The sequence below is a fragment of the Acipenser ruthenus genome, chromosome 47 (genome assembly GCF_902713425.1).
Source record: "Acipenser ruthenus chromosome 47, fAciRut3.2 maternal haplotype, whole genome shotgun sequence".
Taxonomy (NCBI): domain Eukaryota; kingdom Metazoa; phylum Chordata; class Actinopteri; order Acipenseriformes; family Acipenseridae; genus Acipenser; species Acipenser ruthenus.
The window spans coordinates 5,262,648-5,277,277 of record NC_081235.1 but is presented as its reverse complement, the minus strand read 5'-3'; the positions used below and the strand labels follow the sequence as shown (position 1 = coordinate 5,277,277).

The window sequence follows — 14,630 nt, the reverse complement described above, 5'->3', positions numbered from 1 at the left end:
AATCCAAGGAATGTAGCAGCTTTCATACAACATGCAGTGCAATCCGATATGAAAACAACTGCAGCCTAGCACCCCCTAACAAAACCATTCAATGGCAATGGAAATGGTTACGTATCAAGGATCAACAGGACCACAGTGGTAAGAGCTGCTGGAACAGGGTGGCATTTTACTGGATTACATTGTCCTGTTTTCATTCCTATAGTGTGACATTGTTACGTAGTCTGCAAACATACCAGGAGCACTGTCTGTGCAATATCTCAATAAGTCCTTTGTGTTGCCATTGTGCGTGTGTTGCTAATAACCATAAAAACATGTTAGGGAACAAGAAGAGGCCGTTTGGCCCATCAAGGTGGGTCCCTTCTTAGCACACCATTTGCCCATGCTGGTGGAATATAATTTCATAGGACAGAATCTCGTTTTTTAATATTCCTAGTGTTTTAGAAGCTACTGCTTCACCTGGTAGGCTATTGCATGCACTTACACCTATAAAAACATACTTTTACTCAGCATCCATTAATTCCCTAGATTCTGTTCACAATTTAAAACCCATTTCGGATTTTCTAAGCTCGTTCTTTCTTTTTCTAGGCTTGGCTGAAGGGGTACTTGCACTTTGCTGTACCTCCTCAATCGCAACCCTGTCTTTTTTTGTAATCAGCTAGAGGTTCTGCTGTGGTTTCTTCAGGGCAGCGTGCTGGTTTTTGTAAAGGTTTTCTCAATGGTAGTTGTTACACAGCTAGACGGAGGGGAGTAAAGTGGGCAAATACCAGTGGAAGGCCCGCACAAGGCTACAAGAGAACTGATACAGTGGAATTCATTCTTTCTTTGTCTTTCTTTTGTTTTTTTCTTCGAGAGCGGATAAGAAGGCTTTATCATCCCGGAGATAAGGCAGAAATAGCCGGAGGGTTTTGGTGCCAGCGCGCACCCAACCTGGGATGCAACATTTGCTTTGAAGTTTTAAAAAAGAGAAAAAAAACAAGCTACGGTGCTTTATGGCTTTATTGCTATAAAGAACACATTTCATCACTCCTTCACAAAAGCAGGGTACTTGGAATAACACAATCGCCCAAAGTTAAAACAGATGCTAGCACAGTCTGGAGTAGTGCCTCTCTAGAAGCTGCAAAACAACTAGGAATTTAGTACAGGAAAGTGACTCACCATCACACCAGCCTGTACCCCAGCCCTCCCACACCCCCATTTGGTGGGTGTTTCATATCATCATACCATAAAGGTTTTTTTTGTTTGTTTTTTGTTGGGTTTCAGGATTTAGAGTAAACGAAGCAAGCACTGGCTTTTCTGACTTTCTTAAATCTTTAGTCTAAGGGTACCATTAGATTCCAATCTAATGCTAGCGTGTTACCCTATCAAATCCCATTAGAAGACAATGTTATATGATTTTTTTTTTATTTAATTCATTATTTCATTCTATTTTTTATATGAGGAACATCGATGCTTAAGGTAAAGGTAAAGCTATTAGTACACTAAAGAAGTTACCAAGCCAAATGCTTGTCTACTTTTCTCAGCTTCTCATATTTGTACATTGATTGCGTGTTTTGAGGTTATGGAAGGATCCCGGAACCTAATAAAAATTGCAGCGAATATATTAAAATCTTAAGCGTGTTAAATATATTGACAACGATCACTCTATAAAAGATCAAGCTGGATTGCAAGTATTTCCAGCTCTGCCCTTGAAGAGGATTAACTCTGAGTCAATCATATCAGTGAAAACAGTTACTATAAAACAGGAACTGATTGTTGTGATTAAAGAAACGAGAAGGAGGGACTGCTGTGCCCTATCGACACCACCTAAAAATATGATTGTGGTTTCACCGCATGTGAGTAATGCATTTTTGTGTGGCTAGGGTATAAGGGTATAACACAGGAGGTAATTAAAACTGTTTTTGCAGGGCTGAAAGGCGAGTAGGTTTGTAGGCTAGCAGACACACGTACTAACCATTGTGAATCCAGGAGGCTGACTGCTGTCAGATCAGGCGAATAACAAGGAATCCAACCCAAAACTTTACTGTCAAATATATGAATATATTTATGGTTGCATATTACAGAAGTACAAAAATAGAAAATAAGTATACAATACATAACAGGATCTCTCAGTGGTGAAGTAAACACATTGATATGTACAAGTTACAACAGTACAACAAGTAAATATCATATACTGTACTGCAAAATACATTAAATGCAAGCAGAAATAATTCTAAGTAACTCTTTATAAGGTGATCCTTTATACTGCGGAACAGGTCATAGGTGGTACGGTCATGGCTTATATATATATATATATATATATATATATATATATATATATATATATATATACACACACCATCATAATGATATTCAAATCAAGCTTTCAAATAGTGTTAATTTACCAATTCTGTGTGTAGCTGTATGTGTCTCAAATTTGGTTTGCTTTACAAGCAAAAGTCGAAATAGAGATTGGTTTTACTCCCCTTTACAGAATAACATTTTTAACATATAGAGACAGAGAAGCGACCACTGTCTTTCTGATCATCTGAAACAAACAGTCACCTGGTGCAGTATAACCAGCTACAAAATGGGAGGCTGCTTTTTTCAATTAAGTGAACCTCCAGCCACCTGTGCTAAACCAAGCCCAATGCTTTGGTGAAAGCAGTTCGGTTTGAATATGCCTTCAGGGAGGACGTTTTCATTTCACATTTTCTTTTTCATGCTGTGCTGCGTGTTCTATTGAAGCAGGGAATACAATGTTATTTTGTCTGGGCTCTCCCTCCCGAGACTACAGATTATACCAGCATAATTATAAAGATAAGAAGAGAACCTGGAATGTGCGAGCGAGACTCACAGACACTGGGGAATTCAGACATTGTATCCGTACTCTTTGTCTTTTAGTTCTTGTTCATAAAAGAAGCATTTTGCTGCTAAAGCAGGACCATGTCCTGATAATATCCATGCTATGCTGTATCCAGAGCTTCAAATTAAAATGTGCTGATTTTCCTGAAGAGTCCCATAGTGGTAAGGGTCTTGTTACAGGAGGTTCCAGGTTCAATCCCAGTTCAGCCACTGGCTCACTGTGTGTGTGTGACCCTGAGCAAGTCACTTAACCTCCTTGTGCCCCGTCCTTCGGATGAGACGTAAAGCCGAGGTGCTTTTGTAAGTGACTCTGCAGCAGCAGTTGTGATGCAGAGTTCACCCCCCAAATCTCTGTAAGTTGTTTTGAATACAAGCGTCTGCTAAATAATAATACTAATAATAATAATAATACAAAAGGCATAGCAAAGTGTAATGGAGGATAATGAAAGTTAAGCCCAGAGAGGTATGGTAAAGCATATTAAAAGCATGGCTAACCATGATCAACTACGGTAACTGCACTTATAACTATAGGGAACTATAATAGAAAAACTGCAAAATCACCATGCAAAATTACTGTGGTAAACTGTTATAAGAGTTGTAGGCACTAAGACAGTATTTTGTAAGTGTTCAGTTTAGTGGGGATTATTTAGAAATATAAAAGAAACTTCAATGACAAATGTTTCAGCTTGAAGTCTTTCTCAATGTCTTCAAAATGTATAGCAATGTATTGCTGCAGCTGCAACCAGGAAAAGGGAATTTCTATTCAGTTTACTGTCAGGCATTGCAATTAGATGGCATACATATTAAACATATGTATATTACATAACTTGAAAATATCTCAATATTATATATTTTCTTTCTATAAACCAACAGCTAATTCCCAGCATCCACTGATTAATACCAGCTGACCTACTTTAAAAGCAGCATGACCTTTACAGGCATAAAAACTCCAAAACACTTTATTGAAACACTTCATAATAAATACATCTCTGAAGGTAGCAGGAGATGACGTGAAAAACTATAATATATAAATAAAACTTTTTTTTTTTCTTTATACCTTTTGCTCCAATAAATATCTGGGGTGTTTAATTTACAATATTCACATAATGCCCCTTGTGTAATGCAGTGTGTAACGTTCTCTCCAGGTTTAAAGCAGGGGTGTAACTATACACTAACGTGACGATACGATGCGAATCATGATATGCAGGTCGCGATACCATATGAATCACAATGTGAGGGTCCTGACGGGCTGCTTGAATGTATTCCTACCAGCTGTAAAACACGTTTATTCTTCATTCAAGAACCACCTGGTGAGCTACATTGTGCTTTTGCTCTTGTATCAAGATACAAACCTCTATTACGATACTATGTGTCATGTAAAGAAAGCATCGCGATTCAGAGATACACTCCTACCCCCAAGCCCCTGTAGCAGTGCCCATCTATAGTAGCGGGATGTCTGTTTAGAATGATCATTAGCACCACAGTTCCGTTGTTCTAGAACACAAGGGCATGAGTAAAAGGGCTCCACTTTCCTGCACAGCTGCATGTGTTGTTTTGAGTGGAACACTTGATTTCGCAAATCCCTAGTATGATGGGAAGAGTGTGTAATTTAAATGGGAAATGCCTCAACCCACCCCCCGCCCCATCGGGCACACAACAGTGCCCTCCCGCTGAACCCCTGCCCTGCCCCTCTTCAAAACTGGAGAGAACCCCAAGCATGTCTGTAGTACTCTTTAACTTAAATATGAAGAAGTATTCTGTCAGATATAGCGTCCATAAAAGAACCAGAACACATCAGCGTTCTGACCCTTTGATTACCAGCATTTTTGATTGGTGTATGTGTGTGTGTGTGTGTGTGTGTGTGTGTGTGTGTGTGTGTGTGTGTGTGTGTGTGTGTGTGTGTGTGCGTGAGAGTTACGTTTTCTTCTGAATTATAACCCTTTCGTACAGTTGTGAACCTGGACATTGTGTTGCTTCTGCTTCTGTTGGCTTGCGTTTGTTCCTGTCGGGTTTCCCCTCCGGCTGCGAGTGTAGAAATGCTGCTGCAGCCTCTGGAAACGGAGCGGCTCACACCGTGTTCTCATGACTGCCCCAATTCTCCTCAGCATGCTTGTACAAATCTGCAAGAGAGCAAAGAAACAAACGGGCAAACTTTACAGACGAGACCAAGCAATTCTTTATAATCCCTCTGGATTGTATAGGAGCATTTTACAGCACTGAAGAATCCATCTGGATTGTATTAGAGCATTCTACAGCACTGAAGAATCCCTCTGGATTGTATTAGAGCATTCTACAGCACTGAAGACTCTCTCTGGATTGTATTAGAGCATTTTACAGCACTGAAGAATCCCTCTGGATTGTATTAGAGCATTCTACAGCACTGAAGAATCCCTCTGGATTGTATTAGAGCATTTTACAACACTGAAGAATCCCTCTGGATTGTATTAGAGCATTTTACAGCACTGAAGAATCCCTCTGGATTGCATCAACATCCTGTCCCTGGTTATGACAGGATTACCCCTAGAAATAGGTGCTTGGAGCAATCCAGGAGCATTCCCTTCCTGGCACTGTAAAATGCTCTAAAAGCTATCTGCGGCTTATCCCGGGGGCATATAGGTCAAATCAGATCTCCTAAGTTTTACCAAAGAAAGAGGCTGTGGCCTTGCTCTTCCACTGTTTCATTGCAGTTAAATATTCTAGTACAAGGGGCATGCAGTACGAACCTCAGTGTAATTGAATAGTAAACGGTAAATATGTACAGCACCATACGTTGACCTTACAAAATGAAACAGGTTGGGCCACATTTTCAAAGCGTTAACTCCAGTCTTTAATAAATGAACTCCAGTCTTTAATAAATGAAGAGGTAAAGCACCTGCTAATCTTACAACACCAGAACCAAACAACCAAGCAATGTATTTCACGTTTGCTTGTGGTGTTTATTTAATGTTGCAACATCAACACAAGGAATCGCTTCAGCAATGTGCCCGTCATGCCTCGTCACCACAGCCCGTGGTGCGTTCCTGTGCCCGCGTTTGCCAGCGTTCTCTTACGTGCGCAGTGCCCGGAGTGTCGGACTCCGATGGAGCGCCCCTGGAAGCAGGTAGCTCTCCGGAGGTGGCAGGCGCTGGGGTAGGTGATGTTGTTGTTTCCGCAGATGGACTGCCCGCCGGCCATGGGGACAGGGCACAGCGCGGTGCGGCACATCACGCAGTGAGCGCTCTCTGTCTGGTCCGTGACACACGTGTGGGTGCCGGGACACACCACGTGGGAGCAGGACTCTGCAAGGGGGAAGGAGGGGGCACAGTTAGCTGTGTTATATATCCACTCACACCTTGCACTCGTTGTATTGACTCTAACATTACAGGTGCCATTAAAAAAAATCAAAGGTAAAATTTGATTTTATAAGAAACTAGGTCAAGTAGACAAACGTGTTCTGGGTAATAATGAAGGCACTAGCCAAAATGTTTGTTCACTCGACTCTTATAGGTTTGAGAGCAATTCAAGTTATGGCCCATTGTAAAAACGATGTTGGCTTTCTGCAACCCCAGCATCATTGTGATACAAGGAATTCCTCACCCTGTACTCTAAAAGCAGGTTAGCAAAAGACTTTTGAAAACAAACAGCGTTCTTTTGTTTTAAAAAGTGATTTTGTTGCAGTATTTGAAGGCTCTTTTCTCATTTAGCTAACAGCAAAAAAAGAAAGAAAACCGTTTGTTTTTTTAACATTGAAGATGTTTCATTGTGCAAGCGATCATGCCTCTGCTACATTCTGCTCTAAACCTGGCCCTCGTCTCAGCGGATGGCCGCCTAGCTTTTTCAAAGGAAGTAACCAATTTCATTGGCTTTCTTTGCTGCCTGCGGGAGGCCTGCATTAACCTCCGATTGGATAATTTGATAAAATGGCTCAATTACAAACGTATCCTCTTAACGTTGTTTATTCTGGCTCAGGAAACAATAAGCTGTAAAAATGATCCAAATCTCTCCTGTTTGTCAGTGTTTAACGATGTACAGATGGTTGGGGCTCTTTGAATCAAGTAATTGCACATGTTTCCTGTGTTACTCGTATTCAGTGTGGCTGCACAAAGCCAGGCACGCACCGCGCTGTGCACAGGCGCACGAGCACTAACGCGCTTCCACTGCACGCTCAGCACCGACTGGCGCTGCAGTTTAGTGGCTGATTCTCAAAGCGTTTTAACTCAAACTCGCTATTAGCACATTTATTTTTCAAATAAAAAACAAAACAACTCCTGGAATTATAATTCCGCAAACTAATACTTAAAGAACTTCAGACTACTTTAAGACTTGTTTTCCTAGCAGCACATTGCATATTTAATCGCGGAACTAAATAAGACAAAAACAAAACGTCATCACACAGTCAAGCAGGTGTTTTTTTTTTCATGCTTAACTAAACTCTGAAGCGATAAATGCAAACCTCTAAAGGAAAGATAATACATTCAGCGTCAAGCGGTCTTTCTCAAACGCATGTCATTGAATTGAAGACACAGAAAAAAAAATCAAGTCGAAACATCTGCCAGTCAGTGTATTAAGTTTATTTTACTATTTCTGCATTTAAAATTTGAAGAAAGAGAACGCTATTCTAGCACCGCTGGCAGATTGAAATTACCCGACCCAAAGTCGTCTTGGTCATTGCAATAGCGTGTTGTCACCCCCAAAAAGCTAGCTACACTCACTCTTGCACTCTCCCTGGTACATGACAACCAGGTCGGGGTGACCCCTGCACCGAGCCAGCAGCAGGGCGCACTCATCCCGGTAAGTGTTGCCGTCTCCGCCGCACACAGGCTGCCTGCGGTTGATGTGGGAGCAGTCCGGGGCGCATGCGCAGTGGGGGCGCCCTTGCTTCATTCTGCACACCTTGCTGGGTCCGCAGTACACACCGTCGCAAGTTTCTGGGGAAAATAAAATAAACACAAATAACAAATGTAGGCAATTCTCGCGACACTTTCAACATAAAGCTTTACAATACATACGCTCTATACTTTTTGCATATATGAAACACATATTTTATTCATATATAGTTTTAAATAATTATGCTTAAGTTTGGCAGAAAAAAACCAGTTTCGTGGGGTTGAAGTCACAGTGTGAGCAATCGAAACGTCCTTGAAAAATGCTTGAAAAGGTCTACTAGACTGGCTTTAGCCAGGCAATATCTAATAATAATAATTATAAAATAAAATTGTAGTACAGTCCATTCTGATCCAGGATTGAACACTCCAGTTAAACACTTACAAACCTGAATGAAACACGTCTGTGGGCTACTCAATTCAATACACGAGGGACCTGTGCTGGAATGAATTGAAAACTACAGGAGCATCACTATCTGGAGGAGAGGGTGGGGAACTGTGGTGCATCTGACCCAGGACCTGAATATCCAAAATGATGATGGCACATAAGCAGTGCTTCCAGTTTACTGTCTAATTGAATCAATCCTGGTCTTAGAGCTACATTATTCCTCTTAAGATTGGTCCTCAAGGATTGCATTTGTCCATGGCTGGTCTAGACTTTTTTTTCACTATAAAACTTTATGTATAAAGCACAGCTTACTGCCCAAACATGACTTTGAACCGCTGAGCAGTAACTCCCCACACACGTGTGCACTGTAACGACATTACCTGTGCGGTCCGCTGTATTAAATATGTGCAATAAAAAAGAAGGGCATGTTTTTAGGGTTTTTTTTTTTTTTTTGCTTTATGAATACCAGACCTTTGCAGCATGTGGAAAGCATTCTGGAACTGCGATTTAATAAGTTTGTTTATCAAAAATCTCTTTTAACGTAGGCTGATTCGTTAAAACGATAGCATGTGTTTAAATTTCAAATTTCATCTTCTCAAAAAATCTATTGTTTTAGCAGCCAGGTTTGACTCAATAGTACTTTGTTTTGGTAGAAGAGAGAGAGAGAGAGAGAGTACAGATAATTCAAATATATATAACCTCCAAGCATGATTGTGGGACAAAGCTTTTCATTTTAATAAAAGCCCAGCTGGTTGTGATACCATAGCAAATGAAGGCTGAGCACATGCTTTCCAAAATGCTAGTAAGTAACATGTGTTGCCATTTGTAGCCAAAGTCTGCAAATATTTTGCACAGTGCAAGGGGTACTGGATATGAAACAGCTATTAAAATACAATGTTATTTTGTTGGGTGTTTTTTTGGTTTTGTTTTTGGCTTCTCATCATTTTAAGTTCATTTCAGTCTAGCCCGGCTGGGCTCCAATGGGTAACAGTACATATTGAAGCGACGCTGAAGAGATGCTAAATATGTCCTCATGTGACATCAAATGCCTGTTTGGAGTCGAGGCTGGTGGATTCTACTCCAAACAGCTGGAGAAATCTGGAAAGAAACATCTGGGTTTCATCCAGAGCATTAAAAAAAGAACTATCTCCAAACAGGACGCCAGACTCAGTGTTTTATATACTGTCTCCCGCGCAGAACACTACTCATTCAAACCCCTGTATTCAAGCTGACACAGCTTTAGGAAGGAACCCCACAGAAAGCAATACAAAAAAAACACTCTCAGGTGTTCGCTGTCACAGATTTCAGGAGATCGAATGACTTTGCTGTCATCAAATCGCAGATAATAACACAGACCTACCTACCATAATTACCTTTTTTCTGAATTGAATGCACAATTTAAGTACTTCAAGACAACGCTGAGCCGAGCTGAGCAGTTAATTGCTAAGGTAAGTATGAACTAAGACAGCTCAAACTATCTCCCGGACATCAACTGTACTAAATTTAGGCATTCTGTGCCCATGGTTTCTCCCATTGCTATTGCATTTCAATTGTTAGTGTGTGACAGCAGAATTGTAATGACTCCTTTGTAGTTTCTTACCCTTATGAAATAACATTTAAGTCACGTGGTAGCTTCTCAAATCAACAGACAACCTTCAAATCAAGCAGTAGTTCAGTCTCCATGCCTCAAGCCTGCCTTGGACTGCAGGGAGCACCCTTTCTCTTAGGGGGTGAGGGAGGGAGCAGTTCAGTCTCCATGCCTCAAGCCTGCCCTGGACTGCAGGGAGCACCCTTTCTCTTAGGGGGTGAGGGAGGGAGCAGTTCAGTCTCCATGCCTCAAGCCTGCCCTGGACTGCAGGGAGCACCCTTTCTCTTAGGATTGATCATCCACTTGTAATTTGTAACCTAGGCCTAGATTTTCTCTTTTTAAATTGTTTTTAAAAATGTCCCTTTATTGAACATAAATACTCCAGACTAAAATACCTGCATTGTGATACACAGTATATATTTTTAGAAACAAATATAAAAGGTGTTATTAAAGAATTGCTAAATGAGGTCATTGTTGTAACTGCACAGCGCAAAACAGGACCCTTAAAGGAGCCCTAGAATCCTGCACAGCACCACCCACCACTCCCCTAATACCCCACCCCTCCCCTAACACCCCAGCACGGCTCCCTAATACCCCACCCCTCCCCTAACACCCCAGCACGGCTCCCTAATACCCCACCCCTCCCCTAACACCCCAGCACGGCTCCCTAATACCCCACCCCTCCCCTAATACCCCAGCACGGCTCCCTAATACCCCACCCCTCCGCTAACACCCCAGCACGGCTCCCTAATACCCCACCCCTCCCCTAATACCCCAGCAAGGCTCCCTAATACCCCACCCCTCCCCTAATACCCCAGCACGGCTCCCTAATACCCCACCCCTCCCCTAATACCCCAGCAAGGCTCCCTAATACCCCACCCCTCCCCTAATACCCCAGCACGGCTCCCTAATACCCCACCCCTCCCCTAATACCCCAGCAAGGCTCCCTAATACCCCACCCCTCCCCTAATACCCCACCCCTTCCCTAATACCCCAGCACGGCTCCCTAATACCCCAGCAAGGCTCCCTAATACCCCACCCCTCCCCTAATACCCCACCCCTCCCCTAATACCCCAGCACGGCTGCATTACCTTTGCAGGGCTTGCATGTGACCATCCCCAGGAAGCCCATGAGGCTGATCTTGTTGATGGACAGGGTGTAGTTGGACCAGGCCGTCTCCAAACTGCCGTTCCCGCAGCACTCCTCGTGGGACACCTCCGTGTTCAGTATCACCGCGCACTTCTGATCGCGTCCTTGCTGCAGCCAGCAGATCCCGGCTGAAAGCGCAGGAACAAGCACAATGGTACGCTGTCAATGACTACTGCACACATGACTACGAACAAGGCAAACTGTAGGTCACCTGCACAGTCGTATATGTTTATATGTTAGAGAACCCAATTTGTCGCTCATCAGTTAATGCTGAATGCTGAGAGGGAAAAAAAACACGTTTTAACGCGTACCACAAAAATAACATCACACGCTATAAGAAAAAAGTAAAGCTTGACTTACCGAGCTTTACTTAAGTCTTGTGTTTCTTTTTTTTTTTTTTTTTTACTCTAGTCTTTAAATAACTTGCATTCTATAAACTCAAATCCAAGGTCTCTTAAGCGTTCTCAAGTTGTTACAAAATATAATTCAGAGATTGTTTTTAGGAATGTTTTTTAATGACCATTTTTTGGAGAAAGTTTATAACCATTCTCGGTTTAGACATCCGAAAGGTTTTGTGAAATGCAAACTGTATTTAATTAATTAAAAAGGGCGTTAAAAAACGGTCCTTAAAAAACACATCCTTATAACAGTTGTGGATAGGTTCAATTAACATGGATTTTCCTCGTTTATAGATGGGAAAGATTACATTAAGACTGTAAGTACGCGCACTCTGTGAGCTTTAAAGTTACGGCTTTGATTCACTTTGTAATGTTGTGCCTGTAGACCTCTCTGGTAAAACGTGTTAAAATAAATATATTGTAAATAAATACTTTGTTTGTTGGGTACTTTCAGCGAGTTTAAATAACTTGGATGCAGGCACTGCCACGGACACAATCTGAACTATACCAGTGGTAAGAAATCATTGAGCTGCAGTCGGAGATAATCTTTGTCCAAATAACACTATACTGAGATCCACTGAACCTTGAAACTACAACAAGGAAAGACACGTGAGAGGGACGCACGTTTCCCAGTCTGGGTTAACCTTGGTCAAGTACCTCGCTGTGACCGAGGTAACGGACACGAGACTGATTCAAAACTGAGGCGAGAATAATGACATACGAATTTAAGAGCGGTAGTGTTGCGTCTCTGTTTATTTTGCAACATTTCCCTAGCACATGCATCCTCTGCAGCGAACAGTAAAAGCAAATAAAGAAAGAAATGATATGAAATAAATCGACAAAACCAAGCTAAGCTGAAGCAGACAAAGTCCTTCAGCAGAGTTTGTTATAGCTGCTTGGAAGATGAAGCCGCGGTGTTACTGCGCGTGATTGTAACGAGCATTGTGTGTAAACTGGATGTTGAGTACGTAGGTTACTGCATTTGTTTATTCAACGTCTGTCTATAGAGCACCCAGGGGACCGAGCGTTACATCTGGTAATCCTAAATACTGACACCCGGGACTAGAGAAACGTGTTTTAACAGTCAGGTCTGCTGTCTGTCAAAACTGATTAAAAAAAGTCAGGACGCCAGTGACAGCTCCAATAACAGCTGTCTGGCATTCCAAGTGAAAGTCTGTGTAACTGTACTTGCTGATATTAACCCTTGTCGTGCATAGTTTTGACGTTCAAAGAAAAGCCCAGTTATGTATCTCTCTTTTGTCTTCGCTTTCAAATACAGAGACATCGCCAATCGTTTATTACTCCATAGATTCGTGTAGGCGCGGCACCTTCAGTTAAGCAAAACATTTCGTAGGCAATTGGGGAGCGTTTATCTTTTTTCTTGTGGAGATCAATTTGTTAGAGTTTGGGGAAAGCTAAGATTGAGATAAGAAAGCTAACTGTTAGCCTAATGCGTGTCATATTAAGTAAAGTGGCATTTTGCTGTAGTTGGAGTAGCTCAAAGGTAATCAATAACACGTTAAACGGGGCTAATGCGTCACGAACAAGCATGAAGAAAGAATCAAACAACGGCACCTGCAGTCTCTCCAACGAGCTCCCCGCGCACGGTAACACGGCGTCTTGCCTGACAAATATCTTATATATTTGTTTTTATTATTATTATTATTATTATTATTATTATTATTATTATTATTATTATTATTATTATTATTATTATTATTACAAAACGTAGGCTATGCCTTCAGGCTGCTACGCCTACACGAGTGTGCGCCCTGGCGCCTGTAGAAATGAACCGCACGTTGCAGTCTTTGGTAAAAAAGAAATACCTCTAGTGCTGATTTGAAAGGTGTCGTGCTTGCGCTCTGATGCTCTAATAGAAAATGCACATCACATTCGCTTATATATGGAAATACTGCACTTACATTGCAAGTTACACAATATGCTTTTTTAAAAAGAAAAACAAAGAATAAAGACAAACAAATAAACATTACTCAGTTTAATAACATTTAGATGTTAAACGAATACAGTGTTTGTGTGTCAATTCATTTACAATATATATTATGTAGTAGTAGTAGTATGGTGATCGGTAACATGCTACACATTCAAGATCTATCCATGAATGACATACTCAAAACTATATATATATATCAACAAATGCTAAACATTGTTTAGGATCGGGTATAGGTATCAGACTTACCGTTTACTGAGTATCGTCCAATATTTTGACATAAGATGGCACAGGTCAGAATGTTACTAAATGCTAAAAAGTTCATGTTTGAAAGAAAAATGTAGAAGCCCAGCTTTATTCTTGGGACTGCTCGGCCAAACAACACTCGCGAGTTGCTTTATTGATATTTATATATATATATATGGTGTTGTTGTTATTGCAGTTATCAGAACGATGTCGGTTTTTAAAGTCAGTTTGTTCTTCTGTTTTAATAACGTGCTGCTGGCAGTCCTGTCTGGCTTTACTGAATGAATGTGTGGAAGCGTTCAAGGTCCTCCCTCTGTATAAATATTTTGGCAAGGCAGAATTACGCTGATGGGCGATGGTTTAACTTTCAGCCAGTGGTATTGGTGGGCAGGGCATTGTTTTTGATGTCTGATTGAGTCGGGGAGGGGGAGAGGGGGAGAAAAATAAACAACACGCTGCCTCCCGCTGTGACCTCCCACCACACACACGCCAGTGACTCGACTGGGATCGGTCCAACATTTCATCACGTCCCGCCAAAATATCAGTCCCACATGTCTCTCTCTCTCTCTCTCTCTCTCTCTCTCTCTCTCTCTCTCTCTCTCTCTCTCTCTCTCTCCCTCTCTCTCCGCCCACCAGTAGCATACTATTATATTGGTCTCTATAAGATTACAGGAAAGACAAGGTACAGAAAATGACGCAATACGCCCCCACTGTGGGTAAGAGGTTTAGGGTTGAGAAGTTGTTCATATCTTGGTTGTTTTGTAATGAGGTTTTTGGAGGTGTTTCATATGACTGAGATTCCATAGCCAAATTGACCAGCATAATTAATAAGAAACCACTGTAGATACAATTATTATTATTATTATTATTATTATTATTATTATTATTATTATTATTATTATTATTATTATTATTACTATTATTATTATTATTATTATTATTATTATTAATTGCTATTTTAAAGACGCTAGATAGCGCTCTAGTTATAGAGTTAATTACCTAGCTGCCTGATGTAATTATTCAATAAACATTATTGAATAATCTTCTCAATAAACATTATCTGCACAGAGATTACCTGAAGTATGATAGAAATATTTTAACTCTTTGTGACTGGTTAAAGTTTTTTTTTTTTTTTTTTTAGGGCTAGCTGTATGATGCTTAATAAGATTAAATAAAATAATCAATTAATGGTGGACACAAACTAAATGGT

At 41.0% G+C, this 14,630-nt stretch overlaps 1 protein-coding gene across 1 annotated transcript; it reads right to left on the bottom strand.

The window, feature by feature from the left end:
* Positions 1–2,016: 2,016 nt before the first annotated feature.
* On the bottom strand, positions 2,017–13,720 carry LOC131721081 (follistatin-related protein 3-like). The gene is made up of 5 exons (XM_059014283.1): positions 13,424–13,720; positions 10,771–10,956; positions 7,533–7,748; positions 5,892–6,119; positions 2,017–4,961 (listed from the first exon to the last, which is right to left on the bottom strand). The coding sequence occupies exons 1-5, from the start codon at positions 13,497–13,499 to the stop codon at positions 4,909–4,911; spliced, it is 759 nt and encodes a 252-aa protein (XP_058870266.1). The 5' UTR covers positions 13,500–13,720; the 3' UTR covers positions 2,017–4,908.
* Between the last annotated feature and the right edge of the window lie 910 nt (positions 13,721–14,630).